We start from the raw sequence: 14032 nt of genomic DNA, 5'->3' as shown, positions 1-14032 counted from the left end.
CGCCTGATTTCAATTTCCGGTCTCCAGTGTTTTCACCCGCTTCAGCGTTTATTCTTAGTGGGTAAAGTATTACATTTGTAGAAGTTGTCAAAAACATGTGAATCTATAACGCAGATACTTCACAGAGTCGAGATGACCGTTTTTTTTTTTTTGACAGTGCCTCACCTGAGTATGTAGATGACATGAAGCGATGGTCCGAGATGATATCATTACCTGAGTAGTTATGACAGCCAATAACTGCACAAGTTGAGCTGAAATAATTTTTTACTCCAAATAACACTTAAGTGGTTGTTGTTCTCCATCTGGATCGCTCGTTTCGGTTAGTTTTACATTGCGTCTCGAGACCAGAAACAGAAAGCAAGCAGTTAGAATCATCATGGCTCCGTCCAGTGGTTGCTCATGAAAACTGTGGAAAATGAAGCTGGTGGACTAAGGAAGTCTTGCAGATTAGGTTACTTAAACAGCCTGAAGGGGACACCAGCACATCAGCATCTCATAATGGGGACCAGCATCCAAAACACAACATATGCAGGTGACCAGCTAGCAGGGATACATTTTAAAAATATAATTTATATGTTCTTTCTTCTTTTAGGACATGTTGAAGGAGTTTGAATTGACCGTCTCACTCACCAAATCGTGGTGTGGTAGCTTTGGTTTTACAATCACCAGGAGTAAACTGGACAATTGCTATTATGTCCAAGATGTCCTGGATAATCCAGCCAAAGCAGATGGAAGACTGAGAGCAGGAGACAGACTTGTCATAGTACAGTTTTTCCCACTATTCTATTTATATCTAAGCTAAATTCAACATGTATGATCTTACAGATTTGATAGGATTGAAATTTGATGGCATTATCATTTTTCAGGTGAACGGTCAAAATGTGACTAATGTGACAGATGACGTGGCTATTGGCATTCTCAAGTGCTCCTCCAAAAGACTGCACATGGTGCTGGGCAGAGCTGTGCAAAATTTACTGCCCCCACCGCCTCCTGACACATTCCAAGACATAGTTATACCCAAGACTCCATCAGGACAGTTGGGTGAGGAAATGCTTTATAGTGGGGTAGACCAGAGGCAATTGTAACAGGGGGCAATTAAGAAACACTAAATGTATTTAAGGCTGCTTACACTGTCGCTTGTAGTTACCATATAAAATTCTATCATGGCTGTTAGGTTGGGTGCAATTTTAACACTAGTAATGAAAGGAACTGCAGCGAAGACACTGGGGCAGTAATGTTAAGATCCATATGCAGTTTAATAAAAGTATAAACAGTACAACAATGTAGCAAATCAAAGGGTAAACAAAAAGCAGGCAAGGGTTCGGTACACAGGAAGACAGTCCAAGAAAGGCAAACCAAGTAAATCCGAGAGACAGAGGGGTAATCCAGTAAACAGGCAATATGTCCAAAAACACACAAAAAGGCTGGTAAATACGATGAACAGGCAGGAGTCAAAACACAGGGAAAACAGTAATGGTAAATAATGCTCAGAATTGCAGACTAGGTAGAACAAGACTTTGCACAGAATGCGTGTAAACAGGGAACTTAAATAGACAGAGATAATGAGAAACAGGTGGTTGAGTAATCAGTCTGAGCGGAGGGTTATGGGAAATGTAGTTTGTGAAGGAAGGGTTAGTACTCTGGAGATGGCAACCTCTGGTGGTGTTCAGGAGAGATAGTGGGCACTGCCGGTGTAACAGAGACCCCCCCCCGCGAGCGGCTCCTGACGTGAGGAGGTTGTCTGCATCAGGGTCTATCACGACCTCTGGGAGTGGGACGATTAGGGAAATCATGGTGGAATTCAGAGATGAGAGCAGGGTCCAGAATGTCCTCTGAGTTTGTCCAGGAATGCTCCTCAGGAACGTAGCCCTTCCAGTCAACCAAGTATTGGTTGCTTGACCCCGGCATCAAGAGTCCAGGAGCTTGTGTACCCGAAAGGCCTCCTCTCCATCAATGAGGAATGGAAGGGGTCTCTGGGGGTCTTGAGAGCCCTCCTCTCTTGGAGGCGCCGTGGGTTTGAGCAAGGAAACATGAAAGGTGGGGGAAACATGGTAAACAGCAGGGAGCTGAAGCTTGAAGGACACAGGATTGATTTGACTAAGGATTTTGAAAGGACCAACATACCTGGGACTTAATTTCTTGCACGGGAGCCGAAGATGAAGATCTCGGGTGGATAGCCAAACCCACTGCCGTGGAGCATAGTTGGGGCCAGGCCGCCGATGGAGATTTGCCTGCTCCCTCTGTCGGCGAATAGCATGTTGTAAGTGGACGTGAGCTTGATCCCATATAGTCGACGACTGCAGGTACATCGGACGGCTCCCCGGACCAGAGAAAGAGTGGGGGTTGAAAACCTAGGATACACTTGGAGTGGTTCTGGTGGCCGGTATGAACAGGGAGTTTTGAGCATATTCGGCCCAGGGAAGGAAATGGCTCCAGTCATGCTGGTTCCCTTGACAGTAAGCCCGGAGGAATTTACCTAGGTCCTGATTTAGGCATTCAGCTTGTCCATTGGATTGAGGATGATATCCAGAGGTTAGACTCACATTGACGTTGAGCAATTTGAAGAATGCAGACCAGACTTGGGAGGTGAATTGGGGACCACAGTCAGAGATAATGTCTTCTGGTAGGCCATAGAAGTGGAAGACATACTGGAACAGGTTCTCAGCACATTCCATAGACGAGGGAAGTTTGGGCAGAGGGATGAATCTACAGGCCTTAGAGAAGCGGTCCACCACAGTTAAGATGGTAGTGAAGCCCTGAGAGTTGGATAGATCCATGACAAAATCCACAGTGATATGGGACCAAGGACAACGAGGGGCAGGCGGGAGCTGTCGAACAGACTTAGAGGTGGCACACACATTGCAGTTCTTAACATAGTCAGTGACCTCAGTCGCTAGGTTCTCCCACCAAAACTGATTTTGAACTAACCTGCAAGTAGCTTGTGCGCCTGGATGTCCGGAACAGGCTGAGTCATGTACCCAGTGAAGAACTCTGTTACGTAAGCATCTGGGAACAAAGACATTATCAGGAGGGCAGTCAGTGGGAGTGGGTTCTTGGTTCTGAGCTTGGGTGATGTCTGCCATAATGTCCCATTGTATGGGAGCGACAACGAGGGTTGGTGGGATTATTGAAGTCACAGGGTTGTTGCAAGCAGTGGACCCATAAATGCAGAACAGGGCATCGGCTTTGGTATTCTTGGAGCCAGGTCGAAAGGTTATGGTCAAATCAAACCTGGAGAAGAATAGAGAGGATTAAGACGCTTAGCAGACTGGATGTATTCCAGGTTGCGATGATCCGTGATCACCAGGAAAGGATGACGAGCTCCCTCTAACCAATGTCTCCACTTCTCGAAAGCCACTTTCATGGCCAACAGTTCACGGTTGCCAATGTCGTAATTTCTTTCACCACCTGACAACTTGCGTGAGAAGGCACAGGGATGGAGTTTGGCGGGAGATCCTTGTCATTGAGAGAGTACTGCACCAACTCCTGAATCAGAAGCGTCCACTTCCAGCACAAAGGGTCAAGTGGGGTCTGGATGATGGAGAATGGGTGCAGTCGTAAAACGTCGTTTGAGGTCATCGAAGGCTTGAGGATCAGAAGGTGTCCAGATGAGTTTCAGAGCTTTTTCTCAGAGCAATGAGGTGAGTAGAGCAGCCACCGAGCTGTAACCTCGGATGAAACATCTGTAGAAATTGGCAAAACCAAGGAAGTGCAGTAGTTCCTTGACAGACACAGGTAGTGGCCATTGCAGCACGGCTTGCACCTTAGAAGAGTCCATGGTGACCCCCTCAGGGGAGATGACATACCCCAGGAATGAGATGGTAGGTTGGTGAAACTCACATTTCTCCATTTCAAAGTTGATTTTGAACGAGGCGGTTGAGCACCATTCTGACGTGTTGAACATGTACATCAAGGGAAGAAGAGTAGATCAGAATGTCATCGATGTAGACAATAACACATTTGGTAATAAGATCGAGAAAAATGTCATTTACATAGGCTTGAATAACAGATGGACTGTTGGAAAGTCCGAAAGGCATCACCTGGTATTCGTAGTGGCCAGTGTGTGTAGAAAAGGCAGTCTTCCATTCATCCCCCTCCCGAATGCGGATTAAATTGCAGGCATTACGAAGATCCAGTTTGTAGAAGATTTTGGTGTATCGTAACTGCTCGTAAATCGTAAAAGAGGGAGAGGATAGTGATATTTGATGGTGACTGTGTTCAATCGTCAATGCATGGACGAAGGCCCCCGTCCTTCTTTCCTATGAATAAGAAACCAGCAGAAGCAGGAGAAGTGGATGGTCGAATTAACCCTCTTTCTAGGGACTTTGAGATGTACTCCTCCATAGCTTTATTTCAGGTGCAGATAAGGGGTATATTCGTCCATGTGGAGGAGAGGTGCCCGGCATTAGGTCAATGGCGCACAGTCACAGGAACGGTGAGGAAGAAGTTGCGTAGCCTTTGATTTGCTGAATGCCTCCTGGAGATCCGAATAATGTGGCAGGATCGACATCTCCTTCTCAGTGAGGATAGTCGTGGTGCTTACAGGAGGGAGAGAGATGGGTTCAAGAAGGTTGAGGCAAGACTGGAAACAGGAAGCACTCCAACGAGTGATTTGTCCATCTCTCCATGAGATCTCAGGGTTGTGAAGTCTCATGGGTCAGGTGATCTGTTGAATCTTGCCAGAGCCCAGAGGTCCTCTGTCTAGCGCTGATACATGTAAAGGAAGGACACGGGACAAAAGACAGATTTAGATTCGTGGCGAGACCTAGGTCAATAAAGTTCCCTGCAGCCCCAGAATCTAAAATGGCAGATGCATGATGTTCATTATTTAACACATGCAAAGTAACAGAAACTTCAAACTGTTTGATAAGAATTAGGTTTGAAAGTTCCAAACTCACCGCCGCATCCCCCTTCCTAGGGGGACGAGTAGGGCAGGCAGCCAGTAAATGTCCCGACTGTCCGCAGTAGATACATAATCTCTCCCGGAGACGGCATCTTCATTCTTCAGAGGAGAGAGAAGAAAGACCCACATGCATGGGCTCGTGATAACTGGTTGCAGCGATGTCTGAGTGAAGTGTGTGTAGAGGGCTGACTGGACGACGGGCTTTGATCAGGTTATCCAGGCGAATGGCTAATTTGATGAATTCATCAAGAGATCTCCCCTCATCACGACATGCTAGTTCAGCTTGAAGATCAGGATTTAATCCCTGTTGGAACAACAGTTTCAAAGTGTCCTCCACCCACACAGTTTGCACTGCTAGCATGCAAAAGGATAAAGAGAATTAAGCAGCAGACCTCTTGCCCTGTTTTAAACACAATAGACGTTCACCCGGATCCTTACCACCCTCAGAATGTTCAAAAACCTCCCATAAACGAGCTAGGAAGTGAGACAAAGAGCATTTTAAAATGTTCTCATGACTCCATACTGCAGTAGCCCAGTCGAGTGCCTTTCCTGATAGCAGTGATACAATAAAGGAAACACGAGCTTCATCATTGGGATACATTTGAGGTAGTTGAGAGAGAAAAAGCTCACATTACAAGAGGAATTATTGACACTTACTGGGTGATCCGTCAAACTTCTCAGGAAGCGAGAGTCGAGGATTAACAACAGCTGTAGAGTTGTGTTGCTGGCAGAGTTGCTAGTGGAAACCCCCAAGACTTCACACTGAATGTGTGTAAACAGTGAACTTGAATAGACAGAGATAATGAGAAACAGGTGGGTGAGTAATCAGTCTGAGCGGAGGGTTATGGGAAATGTAGTTCGTGAAGGAAGTGTTAGTACTCTGGAGATGGCGACCTCTGGCAGCGTTCAGGAGAGATAGCGGGCGCTGCCAGTGTAACAGGAACATTGAATGGCTGAATTAAAAGATCTTTAAAATATGTAATGGAACATTATTTCATTGAAGTATCCAGTTGAAGACTGTTCTTAACTTATCAGCTGATCTTGATAATTTCAAAACTATTCACTGTTTTTAAAGTATTACAGAAATAATATTATTGCTTTGATGTGCTCTTATGGTAAATGTAAATTTTTCAAGTGTCCCCTGTTATGGGGATGACTGTAACAGAGGTTAGGGGCAGTTGTAACATTCTGACTTCTTGAATTCCATTCGTCTGTGCAGGTATCAAGCTCACAGGAGGCATTGGCAGCAAGTGGCAGGGAATCTATGTCCTAGAGGTGGTGCCAAACTCCCCTGCCAGTGAGGAGGGCAGCATCCAGCCCAATGACAAGATTGTTTACATCTGTGGGAAGTGCACCCTGGGAATGACACTGGAGGATGCAGTGAAAGTATGTGAGAATGCCCCACGCAAAGTCAGATTCAAAGCCATGAGGTGAGAGCAGAGTTTTAGAGTATCGTACAGTATGATTAGGGAAATGCATTCATTACATGTCAGTGTTTGCTTTTGTAAAGTTTGTTATATGTTTTTCTTTGTTTCAGAGATGATCGACCAGTGACACCAATAGATAAATGGAATGGTATGTGTTTGATTGAAACCACAATAGCAGTCAGTTTATTTGAATTACAGCAATAATTGACTTATAATGGGCTGAATCTTATTTGATCTACATTCTAACCCATAGTAAAGAAAAATCACAAAGGAGATCTCTTTAAAATCTTAATTGTTGTCTAATTTTTGTCTCTTTTTACTTAAGGAATTTTAGGAGTAACATCTGAGACAAAGTTGATACTGTAAACTTAAGGAATAATTGTTTGATCTCTGCTGTTTATTTCACTCTGCGAGTGTGTGTTTGTTGGTATCACGAGTCATATGATTATATGGTGTTATATAGGGTCTTAACCTTCCCATGGAATAACTACTCTGGCTGTCAGTGAATTGTGTTCTCGCTAGCTCTGGGCGTGTGAAAGCTGAGGCTGGGCTGCAGAGGGCAGTCGTGATCTACGTGTTTTTTAGTCTAGTCTGAAGTGACAGTAATGAGGTGTCGAGCTGCTCCAGTGGTGCTCCAGAGCAGCCCAGGCTTTGACTACACATTTCCCTGGCCATTTCGATTTTTTTTATCAGATTGTCAACTCTTATTAGAGGCCTTTTTCATCGGTGTCAGTCCTGAGTAATATTTGATTCTCTTCATTTGATTTGAATCTTCACTGTATTTTGTCAGTGTGGGTCAGTTATGTTGGAATTTCTGAAATAAAGTTTAATGTTCATATGGTATATTGAAATAAAAGAAATAAATAGATTTTTGTATTTTCTGAAGAAAAAGTAAGTGGTTCTTGCCCATGCAAAAATCACTGCCATGATACTAGAGTGTTGTTAGTGGTTGCCAGGGCATAGCTATGCAGTTGCTAGGGTGTTCAGGGGGATTGCTAGGTAATTGCTAGGTGGTTGCTAAGGTGTTCAGTAGGGATGCTAGGTGATTACTTACTGGCCCATGTCAAAAGGGTCCACCAAAGTCTCTATGATATTCTGGTCCATAGATATGGCTTGGGTCCCTCTTTCACTGTCTGTTGGATTATTTATTTGTTGCCTGTTTCTACCAGGTGAAAATTGCAAGTTTTATTGCTTAGAAAATAGTTGGCTCTCCATATGAGGTATCAAACATGTCCATACCACAAACCATGTAAATATAACAAAGGACAAGTTGAGCACCGAAGTTTAACATTTAAAGGGATAGTTCATCCAAAAATGAAAATTCTCTCATCATTTACACAACCTAAGATGTATGACTATCTTTCTTCTGCAGAACACAAATGAAGATGTTTAGAAAAATATTTCAGCTCTGTAGGTCCTAACAATGCAAGTAAATGGTGTCCAGGCCATTGATGCTCCAAAAAGCAGATAAAGGTAGCATAAAAGTAATCCATATGACTTCAGTGGTTTAAATAATGTCTTATGAAGTGATCCAGTTGGTTTAGGGTGGGAACAGGCCAAAATATAACTCCTTTTTCACCGTACATCTTGAGAGCAGTCTCCTTGGCGATCATGATTTCAAGCTCGATTGCACTTCCTACTGCGGAATCTAGCACTCTGCGCATGTGTCAAGCGCTAGTAAGTGTAATCGAGCTTGAAATTATGATTGTGCCTAAAGACTGCAGATGTCAAGATTCATAGTGAAAAGGAGTTATACTGGATTATACTGGATTGCTTAAGAAGACATGGATTAACCCCACTGGAGTCTGATGGATTACTTTTATGCTGCCTTTATCTGCTTTTTGGAGCTTCAAAGAACTGATCACCATTCACTTGCATTGTATGGACCTACAGAGCTAAGATATTCTACTAGAAATCTTTGCTTCTGTTCTGCAGAAGAAAGAAAGTCTTACACATCTTAGATGGCATGAGGGTGAGTAAATTTTCAATTTTGGGTGAACTAACCAGGTTCTTTCAAATCCCTAACCCTAAGCATCAGCAACAGTAAAAGTGATGCTTGCCTTCAGTGATGCTTTTCAGAAAATGTCATAAAGTGTTAATTAACAAGAGATTGTAGGGCCTAACTTGTGTACAGCCTAAACATTTGTGTAGGGACGAGAACTGTTTTTATTGTAAAAAAAAAAAAAAAAAAATATATATATATATATATATATATATATATATATATATATATATATATATTTTTTTTTTTTTTTTTTTTTTTTCAGACAGTTGTAAATTGTTAATTGATAACAAAATATCTTCTTGGTGCTTATCCTCACTATTTCTCCTCTCCAGGTTTCTTTGAATGGAAGAAGGAGAAAAAGCTGTTCCCTCACCTGGAAGAGCCCAGCTCACCTGATGTGGAGGCAGCTCCTGCGGATGGTAAAGCCTTTGGTTTCCTGTTTCCCTGTTGTGTAGGAGATCTGTGCTGACAGACACAGCATGTCTTGCTCAGAGGACAGCGGATGCAGAATTAATTATTAGCAAGGGACATGGCCTCCTCTGGCCGATCAAAGAGCCTGTTCATTGTGTCTGACAAATAAAAGGCAAAGCTGATCTAGTGGGCATCCGGGTTGCTAGGAGACCGCTAGCCAGGAGGTCTGAAAGCGCTTGAAAAGGTGCTCATAGTTTACCTACTGTAGCTTGGAGCAGGTCATCAGCACATCTCCCCAGAATGGCAGCAAAGGAGGGGGACACTCGTGAGTTTAGGAATTGTTTTCAATTGCATTGCAGTGCTTTTAGTTTCCAATTTAGCAGGAGGGATAAGATTTAGTGTGATGCTTGAGTTGATTTTGTCGTTTTTTTATGATTCCAGTAACTTGATATATGTTCAGTGAGTTTGATGTACCTTGCAGTTTTCAGGCACATAAACTATTTCTCTCTCTTTTTCCTTCTATTTCTTTCTTTCTCTCTCTCTCTCTCTAATTTCTGTTGCAGTTAAACCTGTTGCTGAGAGTGCCATACGATTCAGGAAAAGGCTCTCTGTGACATCAGAGCAGGAGGTAACTGTCTCTCGGCCTGGTCCTATGTTGACGACATGGACTGTAATGTTACTCTAACTCTGTAATCTCTCCATGTCATTCACCTCTCAGTACCTTTGACATCATCCTCAGCACTAGATTCATAATTCATTAATTTTACACTATTCAAACAGTAATCAGTTAAACCTTTCCTAGAATATTGGAGTAAATACCACAGTTGGGCTAAATTCGAAATATAAGAAATACCTCCATTTCAGTTGATGAGCTGGGATTTGAATCAAATTGGCCACACGCCACAGAAAGTTGAATTTGAATAGGAATGGCAGGAAGAGGAATATCTATCCATCTTTCTGTGTGTCTCTGTGTTGTCCTATATAACTTTCAAGACTTTTTAATCTTTAGTAACACTACAATAAAGTTCTGTTTCATTAGTAAATGCATTAGGTATCATGAACTGACAATGAACCATATGTTTTTACAGTACTGATTAATCTTGGTTATTGTTAATTTATGAAAATACAATTGTTCATTGCTAGTTCATGTTAATTCATAATGCATTAACTAATGTTAACATAAACAACATTTAATTTCAAAAATGTATATGTTGAAATTTACATTCACCAAGATTAAAGGCATAGTTCACCCAAAAATGAAAATTCTTTCATTATTTACTCACCCTCACATGCCATCTAAGATGTGTATGACTTTCTTTCTTCTGCTGAACATAAACAAAGCTTTTTAGGAGAAAAGCTCTGTAAGTCCATACAATGCAAGTGAATGGTGATCAGGCCTTTAAAGCACCAAAAAGGAGATACAGTTAGCATAAAAGTAATCCATAAGACTCCAGTGGTTTAATCAATGTCTTCTGAAGCGATCCAGTTGATTTTGGGTGACAACAGACCAAAATATAACTCCTTTTTCATTGTACATCTTGCCATTGCAGTCTCTAGGTACGATCATGATTTCAAGCTCGATTACACTTCCTAGTACTTGAGGCATGTGCAGAGTGCTAGATGGCAAGTGTAATCAAGCTTGATATTGTAATAGCCAAGGAGACTGCTGTCAAGATGCACAGTGAAAAAGGAGTTACATTTTGGTCTGTTCTCACCTAAAACCAATTGGATCACTTCATAAGACATTGATTAAACCACTGGAGCTATCTGCTTTTTGGAGCTTCAAAGTCCTGATCACCATTCATTTGCATTGCATGGACCTACAGAGCTGATATATTCTTCTAAAAATCTTAGTTTGTGTTCAGCAGAAGAAAGTAAGTCATACACATCTGGGATGGCATGAGGGTGAGTAAATGATGAGAGAATTTTCATTTTTGGGTGAACTAACCCTTTAATATGTGTAAAAGTTCTGTTCATTGTTAGTTCATGTAGTTAATGTAGTAAACTAATGTTTAAAAAATATTTAAATAAGACTTTTCTACTTAAAAATGTATAGCAGTTAAATTGATTTCTTTTAATTGTATCACATTTTAATTTTACTTCCTTAAATTCAAGTTTGAAAATGCAGTTCTGCATCCTGTTTGCTACCTCAATTCAAGCTAAATACAAATTAAATTCAAAATCAGGAATGAATTAAAAGCCATTCTCAATTAAATTCTGAATGTCACACAACTATGGTGAATACTGTTAGTTTTTTGTTCTTAGATTTAGTTTGCAAGTTTGTTTTGATTAGATCTTAATCATATATTAAGTAAGTCATATTCCTGTTTCTCTTTTTTCTGCAGAGCTGTATTGTACAGGTGGAGTTTACCAAGCCAGAGAGGGGTGGGCTGGGCTTTGCTCTGGTGGGTGGAGTCAATGGGAGCACACTGAGAGTAAAGGATATTTGTTGCGGGGGCGTGGCCGAGCAGGATGGTCGCTTGCGAGTGGGAGACATCCTTTTGGAGGTATATGCAAGTCATTCACTCAGTCATTTCTTTTCCATCCACAGATTTGGTGACACCATATAATGTACTGTATGTTTTGTAGGTGAATGGCATCATTGTGTCAGGGTTGAGCCATAGTAAAGTTGTGGATATATTGCGGAAGGCAGAAGGCACAGTTCAGTTGATCGTATGTAGGGACATCCTGCCCATGTCAACCTGCTCTGGTTCCAGCTCCCCTGCTGAGGCCTCTCAAGAATTCAACACATCAAATTGTGCAGGTCAGCAAGCCTCTGATACACTCTGCTCTGCTATGTCTGTACATCTGCTGTGCTGGGTTATCATTAGTTAGTTTGAAAACGTTTCAAAGATCATCGTGTGCGTTAAATGGAAGCAAGGACATCTCACCATTTAATACTGTATAATTAATAAGGTCAATGCCACTAATTTGCTTACTAATTTGATGCATCGTAATGTTTTAGTAGTTTTTAAAAAAAATTAAAATCCTAAAACTTTGTTTATTTTCATGTTTAAATTAGAGTTTATATTTTGAATCCCATATTTTCAATGTGGTCTCAGAACTTTGGGCCCCACTGTATTTTTATACAACTATTAAACCGATAATTTATACCTGATGGATTGATACCTATTTCAGAAAATTTCAAATATTGGTTTTATTGGTTTAACAGTCTCCTCCTGTGATAATGCTTAATTTGCAGATGTTAAAGCACACACAGACACACACCCTGATCATGTGTCTTTCCAGCCCTCAGAATGTCATGGTCTCGGAGGGGAATGTGAGCAGGTATAAAAAAAAAAACCTTCACTTTATTATAAAATTGTGAGGATGTAAATGGGTAGTTGACATCAGATAGTTTTGGAAGGTTGACATGTATTTCTCTCACCATTATTATGCATGCAGCTGATATGACTTCATATTAATTGAGACTAGGTAGAATATTTGTTCTCTAATTTGTCACACTGTGTGATAATTTAAAATGAACTATTAAAGGGAGAAGGGGATTAAAAGTGATGAAAAACTTAAATGAAATGATGACCATTTGTACACTTTTTAATATAATTTATGTAAATGTTAACCTTCAGTGGAGTGCATTGACATGTTATGTGTTAACTTTCCAAATAGCAGTATTGAGATGATTACTTGCTACAGTGAATTTAATCCCCTTCGCCAGAACTGAAGGGACCTGGAGACAAAAGCCTTTTCTTTGTAAATGAGTTACTAGTCCACGTGTTCCATCACCTAGAGAGGTTCACCTTAAAAATGAATTAGCACTGCCTCCTATTTGCGTCAGATGAAACAGTTGAAACTCAGATGGCAGTAAGGGTGGCCGAGCCTAGTTAACTCATCACCTACCTCTTCTTTCTCTCTCTTTCTCTTATTTTCTTTCTATCTGTTGCCTATAGGAAAGTCGAAACATTACACCTACCTGTCAGAGGTGTTGTCCGTCTCTGGGAGTTACGGACATGCTACAGGAAAGGTGAGTGTCACTGAATTCCTGCATTTATAATTTGTTGATCCTGCTGCTGTAACACGATGGGTATCATGAAATATCAGTACCGGATCTGTAAGTGGAAACAAGTTTCAATTTAGGATAGTTTCTGCTTTATTGTAAAGTATTTGATTTGAAAGTGCATTCTGAATTAAATCAAACTAAATTCAAAAAGTGCAACTACAGTTTGTTTATTTATTCATATATTTTGCAAGGTGCTGTGACTTATCATTAACCATGTCAAAAGGACTGAATTTCATTGGAGTTTTTTTTTTCCCCCGTTTGGTGTTTTTAACACTGCTCTCAAAAGGAATCACCACAGGGAGGCGCTAAAGAGTCATTAATGAAATATATGTCCAACCCGACAATAATCACAGCTATGGCTTCTAGTCAGGTTGACCTACAAGCCGCATATGTTTTAGTACGTAGCACTTGCAGTTAGCAGCTTTTTTACATTTTAGGTGGAAAAATCGCAGGAAAATCAGCCTTGCATGATAACAGGCCCCGGAACGTAGCAATGTGGTCAAGGTCTCTGCTCATTCCTGCCTCGTACCCCCTTCAGGACAGACCCCCCGAAGCTGCATCTAGAACACTCCGTCATGAGCAAAGAGCATAGCCAGTTAGACGGCTGGAGCAGTGATGAGGAAGAAGATGGTGATGATGAAGACAGTGCTTCTCTGCCATCGCCTCAGGAGACAATTTCTTGTACAGGTAAATAAGACTACGTTATCTGTTAGATTTTATGTTTAAAGTTGAAGTGTGTACTTTTTTGTAAAATAATTTTCCTATCCCTGTTTAATAAACAGAGACAGCAACAAAAAAACAAAAAATAAAGAAAAAAAAGGAAAAAAAAAATCCCTCAAAAAATATGGGAACACTTGTTGCACTATCAAAATATTGCTTTGTTTACGAATCCCAGCTAGACCTACACAACGTTTGCTTAACCTCCTGCTGTGTGCATTTTCCATTTCCTTTTTGATTTGTAACTTGTAGCACCTAATAAACATGCAAAAAAAAAGTTGTGAAATTTTAAATAATACCAAGCTATAGAAAGTCTTTTTTTTTTTTTTTTTTTTTAATCAAACTGCTTATGTTTCCAGGACTGCTGGTTATTCATGTTTTTGAGACATAACAGATATTCCATCAGAAATTAGCATAATTAATTTTGATTCAAAGTAAATGCCAACATCATCCAGTTACTGCCAACCATATTAAAAGAAAATTATACATTATAAATTCTGAATCTGTGTACTGATTACAATTGTCCTATGTCTGGCAAACATGTCGAGTGG

General features: G+C 40.9%; 1 protein-coding gene across 1 annotated transcript in view; it reads left to right on the top strand.

The window, feature by feature from the left end:
- Positions 1-14032, top strand: part of ptpn20 (protein tyrosine phosphatase non-receptor type 20) — a 60891-nt gene that overhangs the window by 31508 nt on the left and 15351 nt on the right. The window contains exons 30-40 of the mRNA XM_051648714.1: positions 593-763; positions 867-1041; positions 6123-6333; positions 6441-6478; positions 8668-8754; positions 9310-9374; positions 11092-11253; positions 11336-11510; positions 11958-12034; positions 12655-12728; positions 13303-13451. Coding sequence (XP_051504674.1) covers positions 593-763; positions 867-1041; positions 6123-6333; positions 6441-6478; positions 8668-8754; positions 9310-9374; positions 11092-11253; positions 11336-11510; positions 11958-12034; positions 12655-12728; positions 13303-13451 — 1384 coding nt within the window. The remainder of the gene's footprint in view (positions 1-592; positions 764-866; positions 1042-6122; positions 6334-6440; positions 6479-8667; positions 8755-9309; positions 9375-11091; positions 11254-11335; positions 11511-11957; positions 12035-12654; positions 12729-13302; positions 13452-14032) is intronic.

This window comes from Myxocyprinus asiaticus, chromosome 21 (assembly GCF_019703515.2).
Source record: "Myxocyprinus asiaticus isolate MX2 ecotype Aquarium Trade chromosome 21, UBuf_Myxa_2, whole genome shotgun sequence".
Taxonomy (NCBI): Eukaryota; Metazoa; Chordata; class Actinopteri; order Cypriniformes; family Catostomidae; genus Myxocyprinus; species Myxocyprinus asiaticus.
Note: the sequence above shows the minus strand (reverse complement) of the source record. Positions and strands in the feature narration are given on the sequence as shown.